The 12803-nt window shown below is 42.8% G+C and overlaps 1 protein-coding gene across 1 annotated transcript in view; it reads left to right on the forward strand.

Annotated features, from left to right (window-relative positions):
* RANBP3 (RAN binding protein 3) overlaps positions 1-12803 on the forward strand; it is a 316713-nt gene that overhangs the window by 265686 nt on the left and 38224 nt on the right. The window contains exons 12-14 of the mRNA XM_030219670.1: positions 3485-3587; positions 4213-4334; positions 11520-11640. Coding sequence (XP_030075530.1) covers positions 3485-3587; positions 4213-4334; positions 11520-11640 — 346 coding nt within the window. The remainder of the gene's footprint in view (positions 1-3484; positions 3588-4212; positions 4335-11519; positions 11641-12803) is intronic.

Below are 12803 nucleotides of genomic sequence, written 5' to 3' on the forward strand. Positions count from 1 at the left end.
ACGCTATTAGCAGGCTATTAGTGTGGATCATACAGGCCGATTTCGCTGTTAAATACAGATTACAAAATATTTACCAAAATACTGGCCAAGAGGTTACAAGGGGTAATGCCACAATTGGTACATGAAGACCAAGCGGGTTTTATTGCAGGGCGGCAAGCGTTCGATAATATCCGATGTCTGATGCATATTATCCAGCAAGCTAGAGATGATGCAACACCAGTGCTGTTGTTCTCGGTGGATGCCGAAAAAGCATTCGACCAAGTAGAATGGCCGTTCCTGTTTGCAGTCCTAAAACAGATAGGAATAGGAGGTAAATTTCTAGCTTGGCTTCAGTTGTTATACACTAACCCACTGGCAATGATAAAGATTAGTGGTACACATACTAAATCGCTGGGACTGGGCAGGGGCACAAGGCAAGGTTGTGCGGTCTCTCCACTACTGTTTGCTCTTTCAATCGAGCCCTTAGCCAAAAAGATTAGAGAGCATAGGGAGGTGCGGGGAGTGGTCAGAGGTAAACACAAGCATCAGATTATGCTATTTGCTGACGATATACTGCTGACCCTAGCTCGCCCGTGGCAATCATTAGAACAGGTGATGGAACTTATGACCCAATATGGGCATATGTCAGGCTTCAAGATTAATGTAAATAAATCAGAAATTCTTGATCTTACGACACCTTCACAGGAGGCAGAGGCGATACAGGAGAAGTATCCTTTTGTTTGGGCTGACAAATCTATTAAAATATCTAGATGTACAGGTGACGGCAAAGATAGAGACAATGTTTCAGGCGAACTACCCTAAGAAGCTGAAAGAACTCTTTGAAGAGTTAGATAGGTGGGAAGGTTTGACCATATCTTTGCTGGGGAGGATACATGCCATAAAAATGATGATACTGCCTAAATTATTGTACTTATTTTTGGCACTGCTGATACCAACCCCCCCCATACCTTCTTGCTTATATACGGCGTAAGAGACCACCGAGGGTCCATAGATCGGTGATGTTCCAAATTCCAGTTGGGGGGGATATGGGGGTCCCAAACTTTTATCTTTATTATCAGGCAGCACAATTGAGGATACTGGCAGAATGGTTTCCTGAGAATAATAATAAGTGGCTCCATTGGGAAAGAGCTTGGATGGGGACCCGTTTCATGGGTGATATATTATGGTCACAGGGGAGTGAAATTCTAGCTGCAACCCGGAGGGTACCCGTAGGGATCAGTCATCTGCTGCACACGTGGCTCCAGCTACGAAGACGGGTTTTCCCAGACAGAAAATATTTCTTGCAAATGGCCATCTGTGGAGCTCCAGGGTTTCCCTTGGGAGAGTCTGAAAAAGTCTATCGGAATTGGACATACAGTGGGCTCTATAGGCTGGGTCAGATTTGGGACCAGGGGGTAGTAAAGGATTTTGGGGCGCTACAAAAGGAATATGGACTGGAGGAAAGGGATCTGGTATATTACCAATGCTTGAGAAACTTTGTCCGTAGACGTGCGGGGGAAGAGTTGGATCTGGCTGAAACGGTTTTAGAGAAAGCGCTTAGAGCGGGTGGGGGCAGGGGTAGTGTGACTCGGCTCTATAGGGCTCTGTTACTGCTCTTATCCCCCCAAGACTATTATGTTGAGAGGTGGGAAAAGGTACTTCAAAGGAATCTGAAATATGAAACAAAAAAGTGAGGAGAATGAATGAGGATACCAGAAAAATTGTTTATTCACATAAAAAATGACCCGAGATGGACGTGTTTCGGCCCAAAGGCCTGCCTCAGGGGTCTTTATAACCTTGGGTAGTTTGATGTGAGCCGTGCACTCTGAGAAAAATAATATAGCAGAACCCTCTTGGGTCTCCTCTCCTCTGAAGAAAACTTTTTGTAATGACCAGGAACAAGGCTGTGATACTTCTCTCATAAGAGACGTTTGCGATTACATTACAAAAAGTTTTCTTCAGAGGCAGGCATTTGGGCAGAAGCACGGCCGTGTCGGGTCATTTTTTATGTGAATAAACAATTTTTCTGGTATCCTCATCCATTCTCCTCACTTTTTTGTTTCATATCTCACAGTTTCGTGAGGGTTTTTACCTCCTTTTTGTTGTGACTTCAAAGGAATCTCTCATCTGAGGGCTGGCTGAATGTGTATAGATACCTGTTGAAGCCATCAATCACACAAACACTAATTGAAAGTGGGTATAAAATATTGTATTGGTGGTACTACACACCTGATAAACTCCAAAAGATGTATACACAGGTATCTGCAGAATGTGGAGCGAGAGGGACTTTTATGCACATCTGGTGGGATTGTCCTAAGGTACAGAAGTATTGGGCACAGGTATTGGCGATGGTTACTACTATAATAAAGGTGTGGACTATCCCTGTCAGGCAGAGTATTGTCTGTTGCATCTCCGGCCCATGAAAATTCAGGCACACTGGCATAAACTAGCTGTTCAGTGGTTTGTGGCAGCTAGTTGCATTAGCAAGGGCTTGGAAACAGAGACACCAACGATGCAGATGGTTACTCACAAAGTGGACTATATCTACCAGATGTCAAAATTGACGACTATGAGAAAAGGTCACATTAAGTTGTTTCAGAAAATATGGCAACCCTATGAACATGTAAGATATGCCTTGCTATCACCACCGTTGTGTTAGGGGTCGGGAGGAGAAGGGGGAGGGGTAGAGGAGGTTATAAAGTGTTGGTTTACATAATTATCAGTTGCTGTATTTGAAGGCTGTTTTGAGAATTGTGGATGCATATGGCTATGGATATTTATTTAAAAATGTCAATAAAAACACTTAAAAAAAAAAAGATGAACAGGCTATTGACATCTCAGCCAGTGTTACTGAAGAGGAGTTTCATCACTACGTAGCTGTTGATTACGATCTACAAACAGCTGACGACAGCACTGATGTCGCGATATGTGCCTACATGCAGGCAACGGCTGATGATGAAACAGATGATGAAATGAGCAGCGAGGCACATCCTGACGAAATTCAACAACCTCCTGTCACTTTTGCAAGAGCGCTGGAGAGTCTCAACACCGTGCGGGCCTATCTGGAGGCCACTGGATGTCAGTGCTATGACAGTTTTTACTGTCTGGCAGACGTAGTCTATGGAACTCAGACACACAAGAGTGTACAGTGGACTATGACTGATTACTTCAAGTAAGCCTAACGTCAGTTAACAGAGACTGTATAACGTCAGTTCAAGGAGACTGTATACTGTATGTATAATAAACAGTACTGTACATATGTTTATCAGATGTCAATCTTCTTTGGGTCACAACGGTTAAGTGCACGCTCCGGTTAACTGCCTGTATTTCTTTGGTCCCAGACCCTTGCACTTAAGCAGATTGCACTTTATTCCTGGTTTTGTTCTTTCTTTAGCACAGTTAAAATTGTATCACACATCACCACCTACTTTGATTTCTGACTTGTGAACAGGGTGTAAGTATTTTCTGTCTCTTTACCAAATGTGATCTCTGTTTTTCCCTGCAGAGTCCTCCAAAGTGTAATGAACTGAATACAGACAGCAACAAAGAAAATGCTGCTACAGAATCTGGGTCTGAGTCATCTTCACAGGAAGCTACTCCAGAGAAATGTAAAGAGCCAAAGAGTTATTTATTTTTATAACAACAACATGCTCTTTCAGGCAAAGGGTTGTTTGATCTCTTGACCAACAGTTTTGGCCTCCCAAGCACATTGTAGTTGTGGCAGTCTGTTTCACCATACACCAGAGGAAGCTTTCTCTCCAACCATCATTCGGGACTAGCATCCTTAGCTAGTAGTGAATAATCACAATCCTTTCACACAGATATGTAGAGGAACTCTTTTTGAGGTTGTGCAATGAGGCTAAGGCTACCACAAATTGACTTTTCAAATTGGTGCAGACACCTCCCTGTTTATGTGCTTACGCCAGTGATGCACATGTTTGGAAATGCAGTCCTTCTTCTCTTCATTAAGAATGGAGAAGATGGAAGTCCAGTTGTGACTGCTGTGTATGAGAGAGACTGGGATGTAAACAAAATGTGTTACAGCAAATTGCCAGCTTCAACAAATGCTGCATTATATCTAATGCAATATGCCTAGCTTCGGTAACTGAGACCACACTGCAAATTCCCCTCCGAAATATGTTTGGGGTTTTTTTTTTTTTTTTACATTTTCATTTTGAATTTCAGTCTTTATATAGTCAATCTTTCACCTTCCATTTCCATTTTGTTATTTAGCTAATATTTCGGAGTCACTTGCAGCGTCGGCTGCAGCCTATACTAAGGCAACAGCAAGGAAGTGTTTGCTGGAGAAGGTGGAGGTAATCACTGGGGAGGAAGCAGAGAGTAATGTGTTACAGGTAAGGGCAAGTACAGCTGCCTACATTTAACCCTTTATGTATATGCTTGTAAAATATTTGACTTTAAATATGGAAATTAGTAAAGATAAAGACAATTTTCTTATCCATTCTAGATCAATCCAGAAAAGTGGGTTATGTCTCTCTGCCAGCAGCTGGAACCAGATAAAAACAGTTCAGAGATGACTGCTTCCCTTTATAGGGGCTAATGCTGCTTTTAGCTCCTCAGTATTTCTCTAGTTCCAGCAGACCGTGCAGAGATGTGACCTGGTTCAGCAACTGTGAGTAGGCCGCAACCAGGAAGGCTGTAGGCCTCCCCTCCCCCCCCCAAAAAAAAATCCTTGTGGGGTTGTGGCTGTGGTGTTTGCTGTTCTCTTCCCCCCTACTCTTGGAAGAGTGCCAGAGGTACTTTGCCTGTGTGCTATCTGATTAAAGTTTTTGCATGCAGAGGAGGGGGGAAAAAAGCCTTCAGAGAAGCCTGTTCTCACCTTTCCAGCCTGCCTCTTGGTCTGTTTATGGTTTTGTATTGGGTTGGGACTTGATAAGGGGCTCTGAAATGATCGCACACACACCCTCCATTTGTTTTCAGTATGTATTGGTTAAAAGGGAAAGTAACACACTTCAGGTAAGTCAGCATGTCTGCTGAGAGCAGCAGGCAATTCATTTTTCTTCCCCTTGCTTCCAGGGTATCTGGAAGTAAAGAAAAGTGACACACTGCAGGTAAGTCATGGCAGTTCGGCACGTTATGTGGTGCATTATAGCCTGGCCAGGGAGCAGGCAGTCAAGCAAGCACCAGCTAGAAAATTTCAATCTGCTTTCTTCCACTGGCTTCCAGTATATCTAGAAATAAAGGAAGATTACATATTCACTGTACACCGCCTTGAGTGAATTCCTTCAAAAAGGCTGTAAATAAATCCTAATGGAAGCAGGCATCAGATGGGCAGGTGTGATCTGTGAAGGTTTATCACCCAGCCAAAAGTGAAACTGGAAAGGTTCCCTATATTGAAATGTGGTCTATGCAGTGTACGTGATCTGGTCGGTTCTCCTATTTTGATTAGATCACTAACCTTTTTATTACCACTTTGCGCCAAAAAAATGTAAATATACTCAGTTCTCTACTGACTTAATATTTTATCAGGTGGCATCATATGTATATCAGAGCTCTTCTGTCCTCCCCCACTCTCGGCTAAGGGGAGGAAATAGTGGAAACAGCCTGCTGAACCAGCTCTCTGCCTCTCTACAAAGCTGAAACTTCCCAGAGTGCCTTTAAGGCTAGATTAAACTTGTGATGCATGGAAACATTTCCACAGCCTGACAATTAAAAAAAAAAAAAAAAGAAATTGTGCCTGTCCTGCTTCAGGTTCTGCTTTGAGCCCTTCTTAGCCCAAATCTGTGTCCTCTGCAAGGAACCACAAGTTGGCTTTGGCAATGTTTGGGGTGTTAGAGTATTCTACTGACTGGATTAAGAGGAGGAGGAGATAATCTTTTTGGCAGAGAGAAGGAGATTGCTACCTTAGAATGGGATAGTTCCTTACAGGGGAGGTTATTTTGAGGAGAGAAGCTGGTGACCCATATTTTCTAAGGTTTGATCGCTGAGTAGCTCTAGAATGAGCCTTAAGAGACCTTTAATCTGTAGAAGGATCCTTATATTCCTAGATGGTCATAGCCTTGCAAGTGCTTCCTAATACAACTGACAGCTGAAGATGGGATCTCAGGCTGAGACACCTGATTTCTAGCCTTAACTTGGCCAAGGCTAAAAATTTGTATTACCTTCCTGGTGAGGAGGAATAAGCTATCTGATTACCTATGGGGTTGTCCTTTTGTAAAACCGTAATTAGAGGGACGCTTAGCATTCAGGGACCTCCAAGGTAGACAAATTTGAGTCTGTTTAAACAATCTTTCTTTTTTCTATAGTCATTCATTAATGGCTGGTGAGTCTTGTATGATGCTAGGAGCTCCTTTGATTGGATCCTTCATATTGTCTGGTCAAGGCTAGTACAAGACCAGGGCCACAGTGTTTCAGCCATGCTTGTCATGAGCTCCCTTTCTGATTTGCAGACATGACAGTTTTGAACGGGTTGCACAGTTTCATCCTCTGTGAGAGTTAACTGTCTTTTGAAGAAATCCTGGAACTTTAGGAACCAAAGTTCAAACATTGACTGGAAATACTTATAGGAAGTCCTTCCTTACCTTGGGCTCCTCCTCCCAATTCTGGTCATTTTTGGACCAAATTCAGAAGCGAAGAGCAATACTATTTTGATAGCTCCCTCCCTTCCCCAGAAACGTAGTCCTGGACAGAAGGTTTGACTAACCCTTCTCGTTGCAAACTGCTGTGTTCCTTCACGGAAACATGTTTGGGACTCGGAGGTCTCCGAGTGTATGTGTTCTTGGGGTCCGCAAGTAGAGTGGCAGACCTTTTCTCAGGTAATTCCCTTTGTGGAGACACAAGGACATTCCCTCCCTCACCAGAAACTCCCAGATTTGGAATGCTAAATCACTCATTGACACCTTCAGGCTCTTTCTTCTTACACTAGCATGGTCCCAATTACCTATTGATGAAGGGATAGTAAATTCAGATGCCTGGATATTTAGGACCAAGTCAGCACGGGAGAATTTGACAGTAGCCAGGGTTCTGCCGGGTTAGTCCCCTGTGCTGGCAATTATGAAAAACAATTTTGTTGTTCTATTTTCTGGAGCATAGAGGAGCCCTCTTGTGTCCTAAAAAAAATGACCTTGTGGCCTAGGATATCAGGGGCTCAAGACCTCACTTCTAGCATCCAGACCTTCCCTTTCCACATCCTAGGCTCCAGGGCAATGGAATGGACTTGTATGTTGTACAACTCCATTAGCCCAGTGTCCCAAGGCTACTTTCTCTTTTTTTTAGTAAGACTGATAGGAGACTGAACAGGTGAGTTTCAAAATTGTCTCTGGCAGAGAATGGATCAGGATTCATCTTTCATGGTTATTTTGTACTATAGTGGTGAACCTGATAGGCTGATGGGGTCTGATAGGCTGCTGTGGTCTAGAGAAGATGAAGTGGTGGTAGTAACAGTACTACAGCAGTACTGGCCTTTAGCTTGGGAGAAGGAAGTTCAAGTGGCTGCAGGTAAGACAACACTATTTGGTGATAGAAGCAAAGCTGAAAGAAAGTAATAGCCTCAGGGACCCTGGTAGATGTCAGATTTGGTCTGGGGTGGAGTTCCCTTGGAGCAGCACATGACTGACACCTGTATTGCTCAGATGAATTTTCTAAGCCATGTTTGGGACCCTGAAGTAAGGACTGGAAGGAAGAGGCTGTGGCTTTACTAGGCGTCAGGCAGGGCACTTTTTGAGTGGATCTCAAATCGGCTCAGGAAAACTTTAAAACAAGAAATTTCTTCAGTCAAAGAAAGGAAAGCCGAGGGGAGGGGGGGGGGGCAGGGGCTGGGAATCTGGGTAGTACCAGGACTGACATCCAGTCTCCTGTGCATGCACATAGTTGGAGCCTGGGTATGCCCTGATCTATTTTCTGAAGGTGCAAATCAGGAGGAGTACTTAACCTTTCCTGGAAGATCCATTCTCTTTTTATATCCAGAAGCCCATAAGCTATTTTCAGCTCAATTTAAAGTTTAAAAAAATTCCCACAAGGGGTGGCTAATACATAGAACCTTCTTCATATGCAGTTTCAACTAGATGGAAATTAATATTTATTGGTTAATTTTCTCTCCTTAACTTGGGAAACAGGGGTGTTTGGCTTGTTTTAAACCAGGGGCGTATCTGAGGTTCGGCGGTAGGGGGGGGCAGGGGCTAGAGTGAGGGGGCACATTATAGCCCCCCCTACCGCCGCCAACCCTTTCCACGCCTACCGCCGTCACCTACCCCCGAGGTCCGCTTCCTCCTGCCGGTTTTTTAAAATGTTGCTTCAGCTGGCGGGGGACCCCAACCCCCGCCAGCCCAGCCGAGATCTTGTTTAAGTTCTTCATCCTCGTGCTGTGAAAGCTACATCCTTCCAGTTGGACGGAGCCTGATGTCGCAGCACGTTGTACGTGCAGGACGTCAACATGCTGCGACGTCAGACTCCGTCCAACTGGAAGGATGCAGCTTTCACAGCACGAGGATGAAGAAGTTAAAGAAGACCTCGGCTGGACTGGCAGGGGTTGGGGTCCCCCGCCAGCTGAAGTAATATTTTAAAAAACCGGCAGGAGGAAGCGGACCTTGGGGGTAGGTGACGGCGGTAGGCGGGGAAAGGGTTGACGGCGGTAGGGGGGGTCCAGGGCAAAATCTGCAGGGGCCCAGGCCCCTGTGGCCCCAGTCAGATACACCCTGTTTTAAACTATTAGAAATAAGAAAATTTTGCAAACTAGAAGTGATTACTGGCTATAGACCCAGAAGCAAGGAATATAAATTTAAGAAAGACAGAAAAATTAGTAGGTCCCTAAGTGGCGTGAGCAATGTGTGTGAGCGTTGCTCTGTGTGGTGCCGGTTCTTAACTTTGTTTCTTGGTCCTGATGTCGCATACGAAGCAGAAAGTAGTGATTCGGGTGCTTCCCTCCACCAGCCAGAATTTCTTCACTGGTGCAACAGGGCATCGATCACTTTACCATGAGTAATCCCCAGAATGCCAGTGTGGGGTTCTCCTGCTGATTGCGAGCTTGGAGGAGCAGCCACGGTCTTGGGAGCAGAAACATCTCTTTCACACCAGGAATCTGTTCCACCACCCTGTCCAGCAGCACCCTATACCCGAGTGCAGGCTATCCCTGTGTTCGATATGGCAACTGAAGAAGAGCTAGTGAGGGGCCTGTGGTGGATTTAAGGCCTGCTGTTGAAGAGGTTAGCTTGGGAGCTGGGAAAGCTTCAGGGATGGTGATTCTCAGTGAGATCTGGGATGTGCTGTGTAAGCTGGAAGGCACGGTTGCTAAATCCTCACTAGAAGTTTCATCACTTGTGAGTAGAATGGACTTATTAGCTAAAACTGTTTCTGATATAAAGCAAGAGAGTGCAAGTCATCTTTCTGAAGTCCTGGAGGAAATTGTGACTTTGAAATCTCTATCTGCCTTTTTGGTTAAAGATAATGTGTTGATTCATAAGAAGCTTGAACAATTTGAAAACTATAATAGAAGATTAAATCTTTGTTTTTGAATTTTCCAAAACCACTTGGAATGAATCTCGTTGATGTGTTCCAAAAGTATGCTGTGGAGATTTTAAAATTATCATCTGAAGCTATTTTTCCTTTAAATAAAGTGTACTTTCTACCTACTTCTAAATTACCATATGGTGAGCTAGAGGGGGCTCAATCACAAGTGGAGATAATTGTTCTTAATAACATCTCAGCTATTTTGGAGGATTCCATGTCTGATATATCTGAAAGAAGTACCTTATTAGCATGATTTGTATTTCAACAAGGCTTAAATGCTGTCCTTAGGCATTAGCTTAGAAATACAGAAGCTTTGTTTTGTGGGTAGCATGTTTTGGTCTATCATGATGTACATAAGAGTATGCAGGAAAGAAGAAAAGCTTTTTTGGCATTGAGAGAGGATACTAAGGACCTTGCTTGGGGCTACTTTTCTCTTGGCTTATCCCTATAAATGTTTGGTTCGTTTTGCCAGAGTGAAATCTGTTTTCTTCCTGCTGGAACAGCTGAAGACTTCCCTAGATCTGAAGAAGATCGGTACTAGGTCTACAGGTGTTAAAGAATGAGGGATTTTTTAGTGGATTTTTCAATTCCATGCTAAGCCTTACTTATATTATTTAGTTTAGTTTCTTTTTTTTTTTTCTCAAATGTGTATTCCTCCCCCTACTAGTTAGAGGTCTAAGGAAAATACTATGTTTCTTTTGTTAACGTGATTTTTTTTATCACTATTTGTTTATTGTTACAATGTGTTTTAACCTTTAATAAGTGTTTGTGATTGTATTCTCAAATTATAAATAATAAAAATTATGGGTCCCTGGTTCAGATTAATCGTTCCTTATCCTTTGATATTTCAGATTGCTCTCTTTTAGGAACGCTTGGATGTGTATTATTGTCCACCAGTCAATTGGCCTTTCAACCATTTTTTAATGATTTTATTTTACAAAATACATTGACATTCCAACATTGTAGGGTGCTTGGAGATGTGAATCTTCATGAAAATACTTCGGACCCAAATGTAGCTGATTAAAAAAAAAAAAAAAAAACAACAACATTCTAAATTCATTAGGTCTTTATTCTTCTCAAACTAGTATCACTCATGAAAAGGGTCATTGCTGATTTCCAGTGATGTCAGCATGGAATGGCAATCTGAAGCTGCAACTCTGGTACTACAGAAAGCAAATCCAGTTTCAGTGTTCCAGTAGACCACTATCGAACGTATTTCAACTCAATGAGGAAACAAAATGTGAGCGATATGGCCGGGGGAAAAAAGAATAGAGGAGGTAAAGATGCTGAACTGGACAAGCAAACATCCAGCAGTGAGGTCTGCATGTGGCGGCTCCATGGTGACAACCCACGAATCTGGAGAAAGCACATCAGAGGATGACAGCGTTGGTCACAGTCTTCCTAGATGTCATAGAGCAACTGCTAGAGAAAGGCTTACCAAAGGAGACCTTAGGGAATGGGCAGCCAAAATGAAATGAAAACTGAATTTTAGTCCTTAAAGGGAAAGATGCAGAGATTGGGGGCCATATGGATGAATTAGAGCAATCCTGGCCCAGGTTCAGAGGGAGTATCAAGATAAGCAGCCAGTCACACAGGACTGACTGACCAAGTTCAAGGTTTGTAAACAGAATGAGGAGAAACAATGTTAGAATCAAGGGTGTTCCTGAAACTGAGGCATATACTGATACAGGTGGTGCAGAAATTGTACCAAGAGATTGTGTACGCCTCGGGGAGCACAAAAGAGAACTCATGCACCACCAGCTCAAGATTGACAGGGCACACAATGCATTGGGCTCATGGAGAGGGGGCACCCGAGAGACATTGTAGCATGTGTACACAATCATCAGGATAAGGAGCTATTTTTAAGAAAGGTTGATACGTGGCTAAATCCTCTGGAAAAATCAATCATTTCTTTTTCGTCTCTAGAACGCTTTTTACGTGAAGGTGATGTGTGTGTGTATGTGTATATATATATATGTGTGTGTGTATATATATATATTTATATATATATATATATAATAGCAGTTTTTGCCTGAAAATCATTCCTGTATCAGACAATGTGTTCTCTCTTGCAGATTCAGTGCAAGCTGTTTGTATTTGATAAAGTCTCCCAGTCTTGGGTGGAAAGAGGACGGGGCCTTCTGCGACTGAATGACATGGCATCCACGGATGATGGCACATTACAGTCCCGACTAGGTAAAATGGGCAGAACAGCAGAGCATTCGGCATGTAGACAGAGCAGAAAATGTTGCCCTTTGGTTTTTTTGTTTGTGGGGTTATTTGTGTGTGGGGTTTTTGTTTTTGGCTTCTGTCTTCACTGTTTTACTGTTCTGTCTAGGACATGTATATATAGTGATGTGAAAAAAGTATTTACCTCCCTCCTGATTTCCCTCACTATTGCATGTATGTCACACTGAATGGTTTCTGATCTTCAAACAAAACAAAAAAACAAGGCACTATGACCTATTACCAACAATGCATTTAAAATCTCCCATAGTCTATCAGGATGGCATAAGGAAAAATGGAGTGAAAAAGGAAGTGGTTTCCCAGAGCTGAAGGGACAGAACAAGTTCTGTATTTTAAAGCAAGGAGACTAAGCAACCTGTCAAGGAGCAGAAGGAACTGCCAAGGGACAATAACCCAAGTATTAAGGTTGTTTCTGGGAAACGCGGGGAATCAGAGGAAAGGGACTTGGATTTCTCCAGGTATTCCCAAATTCAGCTCCAGTTCTGTGCTACAGAGAAGTTTAGGTCAACTGAACCGGTGGAACTAGCTGGAGGTGTTCAGTCTATTGAATCCCATCTTCTGGAGACAGAGAAATACTAATCATTCTGAGGCTGTATGGTGCTCTTAATGGGGCAAATCATGCAGAACTACTTTTTTCTGTGTCTTCACCTGCTGGTGAACAGATATATCTCACAGTTTCTTGATTGGTCTGCTAGGATTAAAGGAAGGAAGATTATCAGGTAAGGCATAAATTTTCCATGCAGCAAGACAATGATCCAAAACACAAATGTGAGTCTATTTCTGAATAGCTAAGGAGAAACAAAATTAGGTCTAATCAAAGTCCTGACTTTAACCCAATAAAATGCTGTGTTAGGACATGAAATGAGCAGTTTAGGCATGAAAACCTACAAATGTGTCTGAATTAAAGCAGCTTTGCAAAAAAGCATGGGCTAAGATTCCTCAACAATGATGTGAAAGACCAATTTCAAATTATGGGAAGCATTTGCTTGCAATTATTGCTGCTAAAGTTGCTAAAACCAGTTATTAAGTTTAGGGAGCAGTTACTTTTTCACATGGGTGATAAGAGTTAGATAACTTTGTTCCATAAATAAAGTAATAATTTAAAAAAAACT

This window comes from Microcaecilia unicolor, chromosome 11 (genome assembly GCF_901765095.1).
Source record: "Microcaecilia unicolor chromosome 11, aMicUni1.1, whole genome shotgun sequence".
Lineage (NCBI taxonomy): Eukaryota > Metazoa > Chordata > Amphibia > Gymnophiona > Siphonopidae > Microcaecilia > Microcaecilia unicolor.